Source organism: Megalops cyprinoides, chromosome 19 (assembly GCF_013368585.1).
Source record: "Megalops cyprinoides isolate fMegCyp1 chromosome 19, fMegCyp1.pri, whole genome shotgun sequence".
NCBI lineage: Eukaryota > Metazoa > Chordata > Actinopteri > Elopiformes > Megalopidae > Megalops > Megalops cyprinoides.
Window position 1 is genome coordinate 16,927,194 of NC_050601.1, and position 21,031 is coordinate 16,948,224.

At 43.2% G+C, this 21,031-nt stretch overlaps 1 protein-coding gene across 6 annotated transcripts in view; it reads right to left on the minus strand.

The window, feature by feature from the left end:
- Positions 1-19,845, minus strand: part of maptb (microtubule-associated protein tau b) — a 42,371-nt gene extending 22,526 nt beyond the window's left edge. For 5 of the 6 annotated variants that reach the window (XM_036553509.1, XM_036553510.1, XM_036553507.1 and 2 more), the window contains exons 1-3: positions 19,767-19,845; positions 5,359-5,568; positions 276-329 (exon numbers count right to left, since the gene is read on the minus strand). In XM_036553509.1, coding sequence (XP_036409402.1) covers positions 276-329; positions 5,359-5,551 — 247 coding nt within the window. In that variant the 5' untranslated portion in view covers positions 5,552-5,568; positions 19,767-19,845. Of the gene's footprint in view, positions 1-275; positions 330-1,432; positions 1,544-5,358; positions 5,569-19,766 lie in introns of those variants that run through there. The other variant, XM_036553508.1, reaches the window with a different exon arrangement.
- Positions 19,846-21,031: the final 1,186 nt, after the last annotated feature.

Genomic DNA, 21,031 nt, shown 5'->3' on the forward strand with positions numbered 1-21,031 from the left:
ACCTGGTAGGATCTCTGGTCTAAAAGTGAGCATGTGATACCAACTAACGCCATGAAGTTCTATTTGAAATTCTCGCGATATTGTGCTTTCACTGCCTGTGGCCAACCAAAGTCTAATCCTCGGTTTGCTATAACAATCTACAGTAGGGGACTTAAAATGAAAGACTGAAAATGGAGTGGAGAGTGCTGATGTAGGTTTATTCTTCTGAAACGCTTCTCCACAGAGTCCAGGGTGGGACTCCCTGTGGAGGATGCATGGTGATCTTCCTGTCATACCTTGACCTGTCACCACGGCGGAGGGGGCTGCGTCATTCTCAGGTCCTGTCGACCCTAGTCAAGTAGAGAGGGAGAGAGGGAGAGAGAAAAAGAGATGGGGAGGGCAGGGGGGAATCACTCTATTAGACCCACAGAATGGGAGAATGAATGGCAGAAAAGCGCAATGACTGCAGACGAGAGCACAAGCCAGCAAGATAATTGGCTACACAACCCACGGTGCAATCGGCGACTGCAGTTCATGTCACTGGTCTGAAAAGCAGGTAAGCCAAAAGCTGCAGCTCAGACCTCATTAAATCTACCTTGGGCAGAAAGACCCTCTGGGATGTTCTTTCATCAAGAAGTATCAGAATATTGCTGAGTTGATCAGACGGACTGTAATATAACTACCATGTTGAAGGGAGACATGGGTACTGAATATGAAAGGCTTTTAAATGTTTATCTTTGGGAGGCCCTTATGTTTCAGGATATGAGACTGTATATGTTCCATGTCAATTCGTAATGTATTAGACCTTTGCATCTTGGCCAGCAAGTGTCAGCATGATGTATATGCTAATGAAATATTAATTTAGCATAAAAAGCATTGTGTTCAACATTTAATAACATATCAGTCACATTTAAAAGTTTCAAATATTCTGGTCAAATGTAAGGGTTTTGAATTTAAGTTCATTTAAGTTAATTGTGGTCATATATTGCCATTGGTGATGAGCTCAAAAGAATTGTGTACAAAATCTCTTTTCTTTTGAACCCGTTCCCCAATAGCTGAATACCGTGTCCTTAGAAATGCAATGGCAGAATTTTGGCAGCATCATTTGGGAGTTGAATGAACAGGTAAGCGCATGTTTTATGAGTAGGAAATGCCCTATTGTTAAAGCCCTGTTTGCATTGATTTTCAAAGCAGTTTATTCATAATGCAGTAATCACTGTCTTCTAAGTGCCTGTGGTTTAGGGGGAAACCTGAGAGGATGTTAGCTGAAGCCCACTTCAGCACATCGACACAGCTGCTAATCACCCCGCCGTAGTGGATGAATAGTGCGTACAGCTGCTGTGGGGTCCTGACATGCAGTTCATAGAGAAGCAGCAGGTTGGATTCAGCCAGTGCCAGTTTTAGTACACAGGGTGTTCTGGGACCCCCTTGTGCAGAGAACACCCCTCCTGACCTGTCGTTCCATCTTGCGTTTCACTGCTGGTTTCTGTTACTGTGGCGTCCGCCACCATGACCAAGGCCACGGCATCTGTTAAGTGGATGACATGCACCTTTTAGCCAAGCAGCCACACACTCTGAGAGCGTCAATGAGAAGGGCAAAGCAGACAGCTGGGAGACCGGCAGGCCCAGGCTGCTTGCTGTATACGTCCTCCTCTATTCAAGCTGTCCTGCACACTGTGCCCGCTTATAGGAGAAGCTGCTGTGTGATCGCTAGATCAGAGAAAGGTTATTGCTGCGTCACACTTGATCACACCCTCCCCTTCCCATCACTGGGAGGTACCAGCCTTCAAAGTGGCGTTCACACTCTTTTTTTTTTCAAAGCCTTCCATTACTCCGATGCAAAGGCGAATAGCCCGAAAGCACAGAAAATTCCTGTAGAAACTGAAATCACCAAGTGTAGAGTAGTAGCAGTTTTTTTTCTAAAATTTGCATTTTCCCTTCAATGAATAATAAAGCAATACAATGTGGTAAAAAAGAGGACCACACAAGACACTCAGACAGAGTACAGGGAGAAGAAAATGGATCAGCATGACAGTGTAATTTAATGCAATGCAGGAAATGTTCACATCTGAATCCAGAAGCCATGGCAGAAGAGCTGGGTTACTGCGTTATTGATATCATTTATGAGGCAAAAGAAATATGACAAGCAGAAGTCAAGAACATAAAATAAATACAGAGAGAGCTGTGGTTACAGATGGTGATTATGCAAACATGGAGGGCACCCAGGATGGCTCAGTGAAATATAGTTTCCAGTCATGATCTGACACGCCTTTTAGCTTTTAGTTTGCCCAGTAAATGCAAATTAGCTTTAGGCAACATTTAACATGCCAAGCATACATACCAGGTCAGTGGCACTTACGAGGCTGAAATTACAACGCTTGGTGTGTCCGATCCAACAAACTCCCTGGGTGTTTTGTTTATAGAACCATCCTAGGTGCTTTTTAACTACACTGAGAAAGAAAGCTCAGTTTATGGTGGAGAAATGGAAGACTCCAGAAACTGGAAAGTAGAGGTGCTGCCGGAAAACGTAAATGGCTGAAAATGGCTGGAAATAAAAGGCTTCTTGAAGCAACACTGGCAACAAACTGAAAAATATAACAAACAAAAGCAGGCATGCATATACGCTAGGAGGAACAAAAGAATTAGACAAGAATAGCTCAAGTACCCTCTGGCTATAAAATACAAACACCGGCTCTCAGCGTGAATGTAACGCGAAGCTGTTACAAAGTGGGGCGTACCCAGTTGCACCTCGATGGTTGATGCGCCATGGGATTGGTGGTAGTAGCAGTAAGTGGTACACAGTGGTAGTTCACAAACAAACAGGTTTATTTAGTGTGGCACATAATGGTGTTGATTCTAAACCCCTCTCAACATCCTCTACTGAATCATGCTGTACATCAGCTTTCTGCAATGAGAAAACATGGTGACACAGACAGCGCTTGCTGTAAATTTGAACATGAGTGACCTAATAAATATGCTTGATTCCTGCCTAATGTGGCCAGCCTTGTAAAAAGCCTAGTTCAATGAAGAGTCACTTGACTGTTATTTCAGTGTTCACTCTGAAGAACAAATCCTCTAGGTCACCAGCCTGTTGCGCATGCACACAGGTCTATCAGAGAGAGTTAACATTTCAGCATCAAGTGCATTTATTGCAGTACCCTGCTCATCGGTGCAGGTGATTGTGAACAACGTTTAAAATACAGTAACATTGCATGATTACAGTGGAAAAGATTATGTCAGAGGTTAGTGTTTGAAATTTGTATTTACCTGACTGCTGCTGAATAATGCTTTTTACCACACGCTTAACCTTTAATACTGCAGTCAGTACAGGAAGTTTATGGAAGTCTCTGATTAACTGTGACCAGTAAACATATTGTAAGACACATTAACTTTATCATGCAGTCAATCACTGTGTGATTGTATGATAAAGCGTATTTGAAAAATCAAATACAAACCCTGGTTTCACCATACGGATTCTGAAAAGACTGTTGCTGTGCTTGTTGCATTTAATTATTTACTTGCCTTGCAGACACTCCTGTCCAGAGTGATTTGCACAGCTTACAAGTTGCATATTATCCATTTGTGTCTACTGAAGTGGTTCAGATTAAGTATCTAGGTCAAGCGTAGAACAGCAAAGGTCCCAACAGTGGTCAAACCTGCAGCCTTTTGGTTACAAGTCCACTTCCCTGACCACCATGCTACCTCACTGGCAATTTTGCACTAGTGGTGTCTTAACAGATGGCATGCTTTGGCATATGTTTTCCTCCTTTATAATGGCAGAGCAGCTGTGAAACAGCGCTTCCCATTGCTCTTTAGAAACACAGTGTCTGTTGTGTGAATCCTGCTGCAGCGGCCAATTGCACACAGATGGATTAAGATTAGTTCCTGTTCTTTGTCCATTAGTACAGCTGTGAAGCATAATTTCCAGAGTTCTAGGACATGGTGTGGCATTCCAGTGTCATGACATATTCATAAATGTCAGTCCTTTTGGACTAGCCAATTTGAGAGAAATACGATTGGTAATGTGGAAGCACAACTATTTGTTTTATCCCTGAAGTGCTGTGATAAATGCTGTCTCTATTGTATACGTGTATTCCATCTCTCGACTGCTGCCAAATACTGCACTCATAAGAAATAACATGGATCTTTGTTTCACACAAGAGAAAGCTGTGACATGTGTGAAGAGAGCAAAACGTTTTTTTTTTGTTTGTTTTGTTTCACATGGAACTGAAACTGCTTAAAAGTGGTGTGTCTGCTTGTCTGTCAACAATATATACCACTTACAGTGCTGTTGCATCATGTAGCCCTGGAAAGCAAATGTTTTGGCATCTGAACACATAGATCCAAAGGGAGAGTGACCTCTTAATTCATAAACATGTTTATGTAAAAGAACATGCTATAATCAAAGCCCTCTCTTGAGGGAGAGATGTAGTAATTAATGCTCTACATAGTGTACTCTCATATCAGACAACCACTATCTAGTGTGAAGGGCTATATGGTTCAGTTTTGGAAAGATGCAAATAATACAGTAGCTCATATTTTTTGTATATTACTATGATAAATACAACTGCTAATCATCACTACTATATTTTAAATTACTATTATTATTACAGTGTGAGCATGCTTTTAATGTGGCATTGAGTCAGGGTACTTCAAATCTCTGCTGTGATATGCTTGATTTTACAAAGGATGATAATGGAAAGACCTGTGAGAGATGGGGAGAGACATGTTAACATGTCTACTTTGCCTTTACTGTCATTACTCTACAGTCCTCTTCACAAAAATAAAAATAAAAAGTAGTACTAGTATTAGTAGTAGTAGAACTACTATAATGCCTGTGTTTACGTATGTTTTTGCTCACAGCTGTTCTTTTATGTTTGAGTTCAGAAGCCCCTTGCCCTTATTATCGAAGTTGTTTTCAAAGGCTAATGACCTATTAAGAGGAGTGCTTGGGAGGAGACAGTACAGCAGCTTAATGATGATTGTCTTTCGACGGCAGCAGCATTTTGAGGAGCTGACCCAGATGCCTGGATTAGAGGGAGCGCAGCTGCAATCATGACAGAATGCCACACCAGCAGCCCTGGGTCATTTTCCCATGTAAACAGCTAAAACGGATTACAGCCAAACACTGCAAATAATGCCACGCTGCTACCATTTTCATCTGCTTGAGCTACACGCAGCCAATCAGCTTTTTTCCACAGAAATTAACACAAAGGTTTCGTTTTTTTCCCAATCTCATAAAGGGAGTAAGAGTTACAGTTCTGTCTTTTGGCATTGTGACTGTGCTTCTCGCCGCTCTAAAAGAAATGGATTTTACATTGCAGACTGTAGTTCTCATCCATTGCACCGAAGAACAGCCAGCTCACAGTGATCACTGACCTTTCGTCAGGCTGTCGTCTGGTCCCACGTGCGCCGGCGGCCCCCCGTTCTTCTTTATCTCCACTCCGAAGGGCGTCTGGTCCAGGTCCCCGATGGACATGTCGGCCATGGCCGAGGCCACGGTCTCCGCGGAGCTGCACTGCAGGGCGTGGCCCTCGGGGCTCAAGTTCATGAAGTCCTGCTGCTGATCCATAGTGAGACGGCTTCAGGCTGCGAGAGATCGGGAGCGGAAACCACATAAATGGACCCGAAGGCGTTGGCTGGGGTGACCTAATCAGCCTTTTGCAAATTGATTTTAATACGCTCTGTCTGCAGTTTTATGGTAGTGAGACCTCAACACTGACAATGCATATTTAGCAATCCTGCCTTTAGTAATTAGATTTTTTCTTCTAAGGGAAGCCTTTTCCACAATTATTATGAATATATTTATAAAGAAAAGCTACAATAAAACTTAAACAATGAAATACAAGAAAGGAATGTTTTTGTCTGACTAAACAAAACCACATACACAAAATGAAGGACACTGCAGTTTAAAAACAGAAAGTGCAACAGAACTGGAAGGATAGCAGGATACTATAGGATAACACAATTAGACAACACATTTGAAACTTGTATAACAAATAAAGATTGAGATAGGAGAACAGAGAAATACAGAAATATGGAGGCGATGATAAGAGGCAGCATAGGGCTGAATGTTAACCGAGGAAGAAACAGGGGTACTCAAAAACAAGGGGGTTTGAACATTAAAAGGCGACAGCGAAAAGCCGATGGAGTGGACTGAAGGAGGGAAAAAAAAACAAAACATGCCATCAGAAACGCTTTCAACACTTCTGACTTTTCCTCGGCTACAGCTGCATGCACAGTATCTATGAGAATTCCAAGGCTTTGTGACATTTGAAGTCTTTTGGCTGAGGCTGCAGAGCCGATGTGAAAGGCCATACGACCCACACATCGCACAAATGAATAGAGGAATGAGTCACCGATTCCAGCTTCTGTCTGAACGGTGCTGAGCAGAATCGGTCACATCTACAGTATGTCACCCCAACATAAGCACAGGACAGGCATTGTCTCTCCCCTTTATATAAGCTTTATGTAATCTGAAGTCACTGGAGCTGAAATGATGGTGTCTGTCTCACTAACATAGACACACTTTGCTGTGCAATAGCTAAAATACTTTTGGAAAAAAGCCTAAACACTCCCCACCAGTCAAAAAGTCCTTAATCATTAACGTGTACCAAAATGCTTATTCTGGTTTATTATTCTGGTTAATATGGAATAATGTTAACAAACTCAAATCAGCTGCCAAATGCTTTCCTCAAGCTCTAATGGAAGTGGAACTAATGTAAGCTGATATATCAAAACCAGTTCTGTTATGCTTCTGTACAGCCATATTCACACATTCCTCCATAGCAATGTTTGCACTGAAGAACAACCTTTGTAGATAGCAGAGAGTTGAAAAATGCTTCCTTTTGAAAATCCTGCACATTTGTTGCATGATGCATTGATCACCCTTTCACAAAGACCACAAAGACCATCCAAAATTAAAAGAATTCTTTAGGGCATTGCACTTCACTCCCAACTAATGTTATGTGTGTTACCTCATTAGCAGTAATATTAGCATTTCTATAATTAACAAAATAATTATATTTCAGAGGGAAGGGGTCCTTCCTGAACCAAATCAACAAACCAAGCAGCTGTTCAGCTAATATAAATGTATGCTCATGACAACTTGTTTATACTCAGAGACATTTGTCTTTGAGCTAGCTGCACGCCTAGCAGCAAAAATAGCCCGGTTTGAGTGGTTTCCCGTCCCCAGACAAGCAGCACTTCCTGTACAGCGAGAAATGTTCTTCTCATTCATCCATAACCACGACGCATGAGATGTACAGTATGCCATTGTGACAGAAGCGAGGGAGGCTCCTGTAAACGCCCCTCTTTGGTACCAAACAGAGCATTAACATTCCTGATACTGCACAAATGCTCCGACCGTGGATCCCTGCCAAGAGCTGCTGTTAACGGGCTGTGTCACTTTCGGCGACCGAGGGACCAGATCTGGTAGCAACTGCCGGATTAATGACAGGGGATTTCCTCTGGGCTTGTCAAAGGGAAGCAGCTCTTCTGAAAATACCCATCACGGGCAACGTGCACATCCTGTTTTAGTCTGAACACCCGAACATCTGGGGTGTTGCTTTGGTGCTCACGTTTGTGTGTACCATACCTGTTCCTTTTTTTAACAGGGGCTTCAAGGTTGGCTTAATTTAGGTCGGTGCATGACTTTGTATGTGTGTGTGTGTGTGTGTGTGTGTGTGTGTGTATGTGTGTGTGTGTGTGTGTGCGCGTGTGTGTGTGTACATCCAAGCCAAGGCAGAGAACCATGCCCTCCATGCTGCAATAAAAGAGTTATTCATCTGATGCCACATCCTCTGAAAAGACCTGAAGAGGCGGCTGAGTTTCAACTTGCTGATGGCATGTGCAATAGCGGACCCTGCTCAGACATGTGGCATTAAGCCTGCACCGTGGCACAATTTGTTTTATTTTGCAGAATGATGTGCTGTCCACAGCACCATCTATAACCCTCTGCAGACACCTCCTCTCTAGAGGAAAGGTCTCATTAACAGACAATTAGCCTACATCATAGTTAGACCCATGTTCAGTGGAGGAATGTGTAGTCAGTGCTGAACCTGTGATGACTGAAAACTCCAACTTTGGTATGCTGTACCTTCTCTGTAATATAATTGGTATTCATACCCCTGACTTCTTTCGTGTCTCAGAACCCAGAATTCCAGGACCAAAACTGTTCTCAGTATGTCACTATGTTACTATCATTGTTCATCAGGGTTCTCCTTTAATAAACTTGGGATATTATTTTGGGACATCTGAAAGTCACGCACTGCAGTGTGTGACATCTGTGCAATAACAGCCCAACTGTGAATGTCTTTTGTTGACATTCAAATCAAAAGAGATGTCTAATAGCATTATTAGATGTCTCTTTTGATTTGCGAGATCCATGGAAGAGAAGCCATTTGAACGAACCCAAAGGGGCATATTTCGACCAGCCAAGCTTTGCGAGATCTGAGACGTCCCCTGAGCAGTCAAACTCGTCTCCTTATCTCCACACCCCAGTCCTCAGAGATACCGCGAATGCAAAAGTACACGGCGTCTTCCAACACGCAAGTCTCTGCAGAGCCGCCCTGGCTGAGGTGACACCGCGGCACACCCTTCCAGAGCACGGCGGTGTTTGGAATTCCTCACAGGTCAGAAACCCGTCAATCACAACCGCGCGTTCGATGCGCAAAGCCAAGCTTCTCTCCGGGAATCGGGACGACTGTGGAAATCATAATGCGCTACAGAGACAGGGATATTTGAGTGCTCTGTTCTGATGACTGGTCCCTTGATTTAACTTGAGCTCATCTAGCTCCGGGCGAGCATGGTCTGCTGCCAGCCCAGTCTCTGTCTGTGTAGCTTTGCGGCTGCCAGCTCGTCTATTGCTAAGAGGAGAAGCAAGACGCCACAATTAAATCTTCCAGGGACTGATTTTAACTTGCCAGTCTGAGGAAGTGTCTTCTGCCCTTTTGCAGGCCTCAGTTGTGTGGGGGGCATGACAGTCATGTTGCTGTGCTTGTGGGACACATGGTAAAGGTTTTGGCATCAGGGTGTGATCAGCACGGAGCGCAGGGGAAAGTAAATGCCGGGGAATCTCGTACAAAGAGGATTACGCACTTGATTAAACCGCAGTCATCCGTCTGCGACCGGCGGATGCATCAACAGCGTTTTCGGCCAAAGACATTTCGCAATCCACTCTCTCTCTCTCTCTCTCTCTCTCTCTCTCTCTCTCTGTCTCCCTCGCTCCTTTGTCTCAGGTGATTGCAGAGGGGGGGGATGTACTGCGCATGGGCATGAGGGGAAATCCCAGAGGCTAAGGATGTTCGTTCTGACCCGCTGTCCATTTCTGGCTCGCTCAGTCCGCACAGAGGCATTTCATACACCAGTCAGACAGCTCTACATTACAGCACGGCCTTACGGATTATAGGCCCTAAATTCTGTCTAAATGCTGGGAGAGCGGTTTGACCTGAATGTGGATTAGGTCCCCAGTGCAGCTGATGGGGAAGACTTCACACACTGCTGTGTGATTTGGTAGCTGGGGTAGTGCCCACATTGGGTGTCAGGATTATTGCACATGTTTGGACTGGCTGCCCTGCCAGTGACTGCAAAGTTTGCTGACGAGCCTATTCATCAATCCGCTGTCAGCACGACAAACACAGGCCTCATCACCTCGATACCATTTTCAGCAAAACCAGAAAGGCAGATCGGCTCTTGCGCTCTTCCTTTTGCGAAGACCGACGCTCTCTGTAACGTTTAAGAGGAGCGGAGCGTATAGGTTTGATCTGCAGGCCTCGCCGACCTGTAGAGTCCAGTGAATGGGGCTGCTGTACCGCAGCACGGCCATCAATCAGGCCAGTGAAAAGGAGCTGCCGCCCGAGGCCCCCGAGACGCACACACAAGCAGAAAGGCAGGCGCTGCCCTCTTAATATTCAAGAGCCGTTTCTGCAGCGAGCGGAGCGAGCGAGGGAGGGAGGGAGGCAGCCGGGAAGGGATGGGCTCTGCTCGCACGCCGATGCAGGCCCCGATTTGTCCCTCCGCCTCAGCGCCAGAGAGAGAGAGGAGGGAGGGAGGGAGGGCAAGGGGAGGAGAGAGAAAGGAGAGAGCGTGCTTCCCCCGGCCCTCGCGGACGACTTGCGCATGCTCAGAGGCGGGGGCCGCGGGCCCCGTGTAGCACCGTGATGCGGCAGATTCCCGCGGAGAGAGGGCATGTCCTCTGGTTTCCTGCTCGGTCAGTACATCCTCCCCACCCCTTTTTAGAGGGCTGAGGAAATCAGCAGACCAGCATTTTTTTTGCCATCATTCCGCTCATTTGTGATTGCAGATTAATTCTCCTCCCCCTCAGTGAGGGAATGCCAGATCTCAGGATGTCTCACATATTTAAATGTTTGTCAGGAACAGCGAATGGGAAGCTAAAAAGATCTGACAGACGGCTGCAGTGAAAAACATAACTAAAGACAACTCAAGCGCTCTGGCTATGACCTCCACCACACACACGCACACACAATCATCAGGAGGGAAGGGGTGTAAAGATCTGCAGCAGCTGAGGCACCAGGAAGCGCAAATGGGAAGCACTGTCTGGCCTCAACATGCCAGATCAATGCCAGGCAAAGTGACCTGTCTCCAGGACTCAGTCAGTAGGATAAACCACCATCTGGTCCCTTACACCTCTGCTCTTGCCTGCCCCCCCCCTCCCCCCCTGCATAATCAAGGCCTCAGAATAGCTGCAGTAAGACAACCGCCTGTGAGCCACTCCAGAACCCTCACTGCCCTTTAAACCAGCATGTGAAGTCCAGGGTCTGTCCACATCATACCTTTGCGACAGTGAGGTCTATGTATATAGGCCTCTGTTCTGGAGGGATCTGTTTTGAAATGTAGGGTGTTGTTGCTTTCTCTGAAAGCAACGAGCAGCTACTGAGACTATTCAGTGTCTCCTCACTCAAAGCTGTGGGTTACTTTGGAATGTGAGGGACTGGCTCTGGGATGCTGAAATCAGCGTGGGACGCTGCGTTAAGCACAAAGATCCTTCAGCTGAAGCTTGCCTGCAAAACTTCATTCAGTGCATATTTTTAATGCGAAGATGAAGGCACACTTCAGCCGCCAAAACTGCAGATCTTTTTCTATCCCGTGACATTAAACATGTTCAAAATGCAGTCAGATAGCACTTTCACATGAACCTCTAAAGAGTATGTGCATTTATTTTTTTTCCCTCAAGACCAATGAAATACCAGTGTTGTATCAATCAGTTACATTTTTTTTTCTGACAGTCAAATCTCTTGAAAATGTTACTCTGCGGCAGCATCTTGTTCAGACTGGGCCACGTGCTGCTGACATCAATAGAGTTCCATTGAGCATTATAACCAAGGGGAGTGTTCTTCTTTCCATTCAGCTGATTTATCATAGCACCTAAACCTCGCCTGAATCGCCCACATCAGCACCTCTGATCATCACAATGGAAATTGATCTGACGTCAAACAAGCATGCTTCATTTGCAGTAAATATGGCCGAGTAGGAGCCAAACCGCACTAGTCTGTGACAGCACCATGTGATATTATGTACAATAAAGTGACAATGAATAACAAGACATAATCCTGACATGGAGAAAAAATGTCATTCTGTGCTGCAGTTGTGTAGTTCAGGTGTGAACAGGCTGAAACTGAATGTAAACACCATAAGCCTAATGTCGTTAAATACCGCTGCATAGTATAGCTGTACATAGCTGGCATTTAAGTCCCATAGGACAATGTCTCCAAAAATATTCAATTTATAGTGCCTGAAATTTAAATAGATTCTTTCATCTAAAGATGAAAGCAGGTTTGAGCGATTTTATCCAGCACCAGCGTGTGGCACACCCTCACGTGATGCCTGGCAGCCATTTTGTACCAGACAGCTCGCCACATCGGCTGGGAAGAAATGGCAGGGATTTTAATAAGCCAATTAGACTGTTAATTAGTATACCATACTGAAATGGTCAGATTAGGAATTCGGCCAGGACAATAGGGTAACATGCCTACTCTACAAAATCTGCCATGGGTTCATTCATCAAAGCGCGTTAGGACCTTTGTTTAATGTCATATTCAAAATATAAAAACTCTTCCAGTATAGAGTCCCTACAACTCCTCTGAGACAATAATTTCCCACTTTGTCCCCAGTTGTGCTTGCTAACACAACTATAAGCAGTGACATTATTTTCTTAGGTCTGTGTTTCCCATCTAAAAGTTAAGTAACCCATTGTTCACTACAAACCTTTGGGGAGACAGCTCTAAAGTATGGATACTATTCAACAGTTCAATAGTCAGAGCAAATAGTATTATTAATCAGCTGTCTCTAAAGATCCCAAACCTAAAGTATGAGTATCCTGGCATGTCCTGTATGCCTCTTTCAGATAGTATTACACAAAACAGTGTGTGCGGTGAACAAATCAAACATAGCCAGCAGGTTGGGGCAGTCTTACTTTATATTGATTTACCTTGAAATGCCTGTTTCCCCACCGTAGCTCATGACAAAAAAAATCCTACATTGCTCTTTGTAGATGAAACACAGCCTTCTTCTGAAGATGCAGTCAGGTTTTGTCTTGCGCTCCTAGTCCCTCCATTTGGCTCTAGTCAGATCTCTTTTTTGTAGGATGAATGTAAAAAACAACAACAGAAAACCAGATGCCGCTGTGAGATCCCCAGTCAGATGGCCCTCATTATCCATGACCCAGCGATGGCAGGCCCCCCTTTATGGCGCTTTAGGGGGGGGCTCGGGGCCCAGTGCGGAAAACGTCACTACGCATGCAACAGCACAGCGCCTGCATTCAGCGTCCCTTTAACCTCTTCAGCACTGACGACGCGCAGAGAGGCCAGGCTGCGTCTCATCAAGAAGGCCTCAGCATCGGGAAGCCAGCTTCACCTTACCAGTTTAAAGCAGGAAATAAAGGTAACTGCCTCGTCCCTGACTGCCAGCAAAATCAGAGGACAATGGGATTATTTTTACACACCGTTAATGATTTGCCATGTTAGACTGAGTGAGACCATGCTAAGGTGACATTACACAGATTAAGCCCTTAAACACCTAGCAAGGTTACTGCTAATGAGTGCTGTGGTACAGCGTAATTTCAGCAGCACCTCATGTGCTGGTGCACTGATAATGTCTCTGAGCTGGCTATAAGTAATTTCCTTTGTAAAACATTCCCTGGGAGACATGCTGTCACATCATCAGGACTGGAGAAAAAGACATTGTTGTCAGTCGGCACATTATATGGTAAAGCCCTCAGGCAATGACACACCCATCTCACACCCCCTCAGCAGGCAGAACTTTCCAGGTACTGCACTGATCTCTGATTCATGTACACATACAGCATGCTGTTGACAGTAAACCCAACTATTTATTGAAGGCGTTCTTTTTTTTTTGCATTGACAGCAGTGTCACACTAGAACTTGGATGTCAGCTGCGCGTAGTTATGAGCTTATACCATTTCATCTTAAAGCCAAATTGTCACAGCGCTTTCTGCTACATTTTAGGATATGAAGAAATCAAAGTCAAACAAAGAAAAAGTATTTCATAGCAAAGTAGGCTAAGAGGCCCACCACTGGAGTCACACCACAATGAGACTTTAAAATTGAGAGAGCGCTTCCCTGTTATAAGCTAGCTCATATGGCTGTGGCTGTTTGTTGCTCTGTTGCTATATTCCATTTATATTTCATTGAATCTAGACAGGCCATCAGGAGGAAGGAAGTCATGATTGGGTATTGCAGGAGCTGCATTTCTAAGAGCTTTCTTCATCTGCAGCTTAAAGCATGCTGAGCATGCACCAGACAGACAGCCATGACCATGCTCTCTTTAATAGGAGCAGGACCACTTTAAAGCACTCTAAATCACTCAACATTGCGGTTTAAAAGGCTCTTGGGGTTTTGTGAAGATAAACCCCCCGAACAGTGTTTGTTTGGACATGCCAAATTAGTTTTGTAAGACCCATTTATGAGGTGTATGCTTGGTACATCCAGGTATTCACTTTCCATAGGGCTGAATGTTAATTTACTTATTACATTTCTTGACTGAAACAAATTAAATCTTAAGATCTAGTCATGTACACATGTTAAACGATAAGTAACTGGCCAAATCTCAAAGGACAGCCCTTCATTGCCTTGAAGAGGATGTTGTCACCACAAATTGTCATGTCTCAAAGAAGCTTGGGGCAAAATTCAAAATCCAGATCAAAAATAATTTCACCCATGACTCAAGATCCGTTCATGGTGCCTGTCTAAGCCATCTATTTCCAGGCAGTCATCCCCCCTCTCTTAAAAATATCAAAACCATTTTAGACAGTCCAGAACATGTGACACTTTCAGACCAGCAAAACATGGGGAGGGGGTGCTTTTGGTTTCTTGCTTCATTTAAAATATTGTCTAAATGCCAACAGAGAAGCACAGTGGTCCATAATTTAGCATCACTTACAAACTGGTCAGAAACAAGAGACACTGAAGTCCTCCGATTATATGAGTTAGTCAGCAACGCTTACAAGGGATTGACTGACAAAAGTGATTCCGTGACTGTGAAGAATGTGTGAAATAACACAGAGTCCCAGCTTTTGCTTTCTAACGCCTCCGACTGTTGTAATGACGAAACAGAGTCACAACGCAGATTATTTCCAGTCTGCAGAGAAAGCATGTAGTGAAGCAGAGCTGTGTGTGTGTGCGTGTGTGGAGCTCAGATCTGTGTGTGTGTGTGTCTCATCATGGCTCACTGCTGCTGTGGCTCTGACCCAGTTTCCTTAGTCCTGCCATTAAGACATGACTTCATCACCAAACACATGCACAAGACATCATGGCATGGATATAGCCGTGATCGCCGCATTCCCTCCGAACGCACAGCGACATAGCAGGCCTGTTTGAAAACAGGCTTTTGAGGAAAGAGATGACAGTACAGCATCACTGCATTTAGCACTGCATTAGAGGGCTGTGCACACAGGTGTTTAGAGAGTACCTCGAACGGCTCTAAGAGAAGATAAAACCCAGGGAAAGTGTTTGACTGGCTGCTCTGAGCATTAATGAATCTGCCTTGCATGGACAATTGTCTTGGTGTATTCTTAGTATATCTAACTAAATACTTATCCCTGGAGTTCATTCTCAAAGATGTGCTGATTTTCTCCTGTGACATTAACTTCAGGCTACAATGATATCTTTATTATTGCTTTATATCTTTATTAATGATGTCACCATTAATGATATTCTTAAGGTCGTTTGCTGATGTTTTTAAGCAGACAACCCTTTGTAACTTTAATAACCTGCTTTAATGATGCGAACATAGCCTGTTGTAGCCTATTTTCTAGACAGGTCCATGTGAGACTTTAAACACTGGTTTTTGAGTGTGCTAATCCCTTTGAGTTTAGCCATTCAGAGATAATAAAACACTATTATCACTTGTGCTCTTGAACGTGACACCAAGCTTGACCCTAAATATTGTTTTATCTACCAAATCAGACTGTTGAGATTGCATCCGAAGCCTCAACAAAACCCCATCAAGCATAAACCAGCTACTGACAAATGAGTGCCACGCTTCACATGCAAACACCATCCATCTACTAGCAAGGTACGCTTCCTAGTTCACTGAGTCACACACTGTGGTGGTCCACACTGTTTGTTTCCTGACAACGTTAGGGGGTTGTGCATTCACACAGAGTGCCAGGTATTTCGTTTGGCATGAGATCTAAAGAAAAAGGAGGTCAAAATCACCTGGGCCCACTGCTGCAGTGCTTTGACCTTCATGTATCTGCAATGCTGCCTGGTCTGTCCTTGAAACCCACAACAGCCTTTACCTCATCTCTGCCTTGGGGTGCAACTTTCTGGACCAGAAATGAAGAATGCATGTCTCAAACAGCAACATTCAGTCACAAATCAAAATGAACAGTTTGCATCAGACTGCTAAATAAAGAAGAGAAAAGCACAGCAATATGAGTCCAGAGAGCTGACAGAGGGCTTGGTGCTGTTACATTACCTCACACTGGCGAGGTAACACTGCAGACCAGGGCGTTACATGCGCATGCGTCTTCTGCACAATACCAAGCCTTCTTCAAATATGCGGGAAAAATTCAGATGTAAAATAAAACACACTGAAAATGGAATTGGGAGAATGCTGATGACCCAGAGATCTCTAATTATAGAATATAAGATAATTAAGGTCCAGAGATTTAGGTTACCAGTCCTGGTTTACTCTTTTTAGTGTTGCATTTTTTAATATTCCTTAAACAGAGGCCTGGTATGATATTTTCTGGGGGGCAGTTGTGTTCATGGTGCAGATGAAGCTCTGGTGCAGATCAGTAGAGACCTGTAACACTGCAGATGCATGTTCATATTATGTGTGCTATGGGCCTCCCACTGCAGGCTTCACCACATGTGAGGTACTGTAACAGCACCAGACCCTCTGTCATATCTCTGGCAGCTCTGAAGCTAATGAATCAGACACAACAGAAAACTCCATGGACCACATGGTATACCTAAGGGCAGAATGTGAGGAATTAAGTTAGCTCAGTGTGACATAGTGGGCTTTTATATATAAAAGCATATATATATATGTGTTCTGTGCAAAGAAAAAAAAACTCCTTTTGATCCTGTTTTCTTTCTTGGCATTTCAGGTGATATTGTGATATTGTGATATTGTGATAGTACAGGCCAATTAGGTGCTGACAAAGTAAAAGTGAATTTTCACAATACCTAGAGTATTTGCCCTGCTCCAAGAGATACATGGTACATGAAGCTAAGTGAAATGATACAATAAAATGTTTCTAGCTCTCTACTTGGTTTCTTTTCCTGTCACAGTCCTGATATCCTCATCAGTCAGAGTAGCTGTGTACATAATTACATTCATATGTAACAAATTCTAAATTTAACTACAGAGACCACATTGAGGTTAATGAATTCTTAAAACACATTTGTGTTCCAAGGCTTATTAATTCATGTTACCCCGCACTGCTACCACTCTGGACTCAAAACATGGATGAAAATACATAATTACATCATTATGTAATTAGACCACTAATTGAATCACATCCTATTGCAGTGTATCACGTGGCATAGCAAAAATATCCAATTAGATTTTGGTGTCATTTTGGGGTGCCTTGCGTTGCTCAGATAAATGAAGACAACCTACTTCATGTTTGAATGAACAATTTGCATGAACTGAGTTTTTGCAATTTTGCATGGACAATTTGAAGGCCAAATGCAAAGAAATGCAGCATGGATTGCACAAACCATCATCACAAATTTTATATCATGGCAAACTAGGCACTGGATGCCACAAACAGACTTAATCCAGCATAGCTGTTATCAGTATACTCTCTGAGATTGAGACATAAAGAAACACTATATAAATACACACACACACATATATAGTAAACATAAGTCTTCATTTAAAGTTTAATTTGGTACACCATCACTGACCGTAGTGACCGTCACCACTCTGTAAAATAAAAGCCTCACTGTCTCTCAGACGACCTCGCCCTATCCGATATTCCCAAATGAATCCTATGAAATGCGATATACTAATAGTACTTTGGCGAAGTAAAATAAACCACTATCCAATTAAGCTGTATCCAGCAAACGGCGTTTACAATGCCGTCTTCTATATGCCTCGTGAAAATCCTATGCCATGTGGCTGTCCTTTGTCTGGTCACCTGCGCCAATGCCCGGCAACAAATATTTCAGTAAATAAATACTCTAATATAAACGCCAGCGCTGTAATAATGCATATTCGTTGATCTAGGGTATAGCATTATTATCATTATAGTATTATGCCGTACTTCTTATCTCGAAAATGACGAGTTCACGGTTTATCAGTATGTCTAAGGAGTGGGAGTGAAATGGGAGGGATACATTGTTGAAGGAAACCTCGGATCCAGCGTGCATCTAGCATTTTTGCCACAGTTATTCCTAGTTTTATAACGATTTCGGCTTTACAGCAAAGACGCTTGTTTTGAAATGAAGGTCATTCAACAAACAATTTCTTTTCAATTTCAATCCAGCCTCATTTACCCGTGTGGCTAAATATGCATGCGTTTCTCAGCACGGCATACACCCCTACAACAGGTCCCCTTTAAGACACCGCGGGAAAAGAGGTGTGTCCGCATCCATGAAAAAGACAGACAATGATTCCATCAGATTCATACAGATACAACACACTATTTGTAATGTTTATCACAAAAGGCACTTGAGAATATATTTTAAAAGTCGAACTGAAGTGAATACATTGTCTTGTTTCGTGAAATTGCCCAAATAAATGAATTTTCATCTTAACCCCCACATAAATTGATTTTAACAGTGCAGATCATGCAAAACATAAAATAAAAAAAAAATCTGGCAAAAATACAAAGGTGATGGGCTACTGAGATTTTTTACGCAATGCCTCCGCACAAGTTACAACCTAAGATACATGCTTTTTTCTTCCCTTTCATGTTGCAGCCCTCACAACGATATGCTTAAACAATGTAGCTAACAGTGAAGCATATGATTAGTGTATCATGGCAACAGCCCCAAAGCAATATCTGTTAGCCCCCAATGAGGAATGCACAGACGTCTCGTGAGAAATAAAAGGTATTTTTCGGTTTGTGGCATATTAACCGAATCATTAAAATCCCCCTTTGTGATACAAGTTCGGATTACACGCAACGCAAATTATTTAAAAATGTGTCGCACATAACCAACACACACCCACAAAACTCGTTTGAATGAAAGCGAAAAAGAAGGGAGTCGTCTCAGTAACGCACATGCGGCTGCAGCTAAGGTGTAGCTAACACGCTACAAGGAGGAGCTGTAGTCCACATCAGCACCATTCTCCGCGGAAAGCAATTCGGAGAGAATACTCATTTTTAACACCCATGTTGAACCAGAGGCAACACGGCCATGCGGCTGAACCCAAACACAAAGGGACAAAGGCAAGTTGAATGCACTTCCTGTCTGAACTAAAGAACCAAAAGCAGTCACAATACGAAACCCGAGAAAGGTCCGCCAATGTTGGTTAAATAGTTATCACGTTAAGGAAACGCGTTTCGGCTTCTACCAGTGTCGCCCCAACAAAGACAAGCAAATGGTGGCGGAATGTCTTGTTTCTAATCTTCAAACAACACTGTACGTGTTCGAAGCACCTCACGCAGATTGCATGTTCGTAGCATTATGCAAATGTATGTACATATAAATGTACTTCTATGACAAAGAGTCAATCCTGCCATGCAAAATACATAACTCCAATGACACAGTTCGGTCACTGGGCAAGATCTTAACAGCTCCACGCTGTAAGGCAATAAAGCTTTTTGAATTTAAACAACGTGGCGACACCACATGCACAAGTAGTCGCCAAATGTATTAAAATCATAATGGCATGTTTCAATATGTCAGGCTTTTCAAACCTGACATGTCTGAAAAATTACTACCCTCCCATTTGGTAGCTAGCAGGAATACAGCGAATACTTGCAATGCATTAAAAGTAACACACATAACTGTTTGCTAGCTACGCAGATCTAATATGTTTATTCCTTCCCCAGCCATTTCGATAAGATCTTTAAGTCTTTTCCCTCGGTGCGAGTTTAACTGTCATGCAGAAAGCTAGCAAGCTAGCGACGCAGGCCCAGCCTCTCCCACTCAACGGAAAAAATACTGAAGCTTGCTGTGGATCATGACAAGCATGAATGCCGATTTTATGTTCAAGCAATAACACTGAGGCTAAATATTTGGCATGTCGCTGCCCCAAGCAATGCGGTGGAAGTGAGGATATAGTCGAACGGAATTAATCCGGATTTAGATTTCGCTAATGATAAGGAAATTGGTTTAATTTACCTGTGTGGCAGACAGTGTTATTGTCTCTCCAGCTGCATTCACTCACTGAACAACCGACAGAGCTGTGCAGTTCGTTTGGTGTCCTCTGTAGGATGAGGGCGCTAGAGAATACGGAAAAAGTGAAAGTGTGATGGACTTGATCCACGGTACTACGATGTGACATGAAAACATGTAGATGTTAGTATACATATTTATTTAATATTATTAAATAAAAGCAACGCGTTAAAAGAGAGTACAGGATATGCAAAATGTAGGCTACAGAAAATGAATGAGTGAATTAATACACCTTCTTTGTACACTTTCCTTGCTGAAAAAAGGCATTAATTTTACGGTAAAGTTAATGAAATGGGAGCACAAAAACTAATGGTTCTATTTCTTATCTTACCCGTTTAGGCATTTTATTTATTGTATTTTCTTTAAAGATCTATAAAACCGAGGTGACAGTGATTATTTTTAAATGGCAAAAATCATAAATGTAAATGTAAAAAAACATGCCTGTTATACACAGAAGAAACACTGATTTTCCGGTATTTTGAATAAAACAGAATCTTAATACACCCCACAGAACCAGTCACCTTCCTTTTTTTGAGGGCCCTGATTCTTCTAATTGCTTCATTAATAAGTTGATTGGCTGGACCTCTGGGAGTAAGCGGTAGGGGGCAGTCGGATTTGCTGGATGAGCTGAACATTGAACATTTTTTCACTGCAGTAGTTCAGGGCTTAGACTGAAAGTGTTTGATATGAAGGGATGGAAAAATAGTTGAACACAAGTGTTGCCGTTCTCAGCTCCATGGTGTTCAACACACAGTAGTCAAATACAATAAATCTATTACTTATTACTTGAAAAAAGGCTTTACCTCTTCAGGCCCAGTGTTATGGGGGTGCGTTGCACCCCCAAACAGACCTCAGTGTACCCCCAGTTGTCCCCTTATATCCCTATGTGTACATAGTATTTACTTTTTGTGCACTCACGTGGATTGCAATTGCACCCCTCCGTATTTTCTCCTGACACAAAGCCTGTACTTCTTCCAAGCCCTGGTTTTGGATTCAGTTCTGACAACTTCTGGTTCTTTTTCTTCTTCTCTTATTCCTATTGTTGTTTATTGTAAGATTTGTATTATTTATCATAAAACCCAAAACAGTTAAGAGTAACGTACAGTATATGTGAAAGGTACCCACTATAGTGCACTGTTCAGAGAAATGTGCCAGTCCAAGAAGATGGAAGGTTTCCCATCTGCTCTTAACACACTTTCTTTATTTGTTTG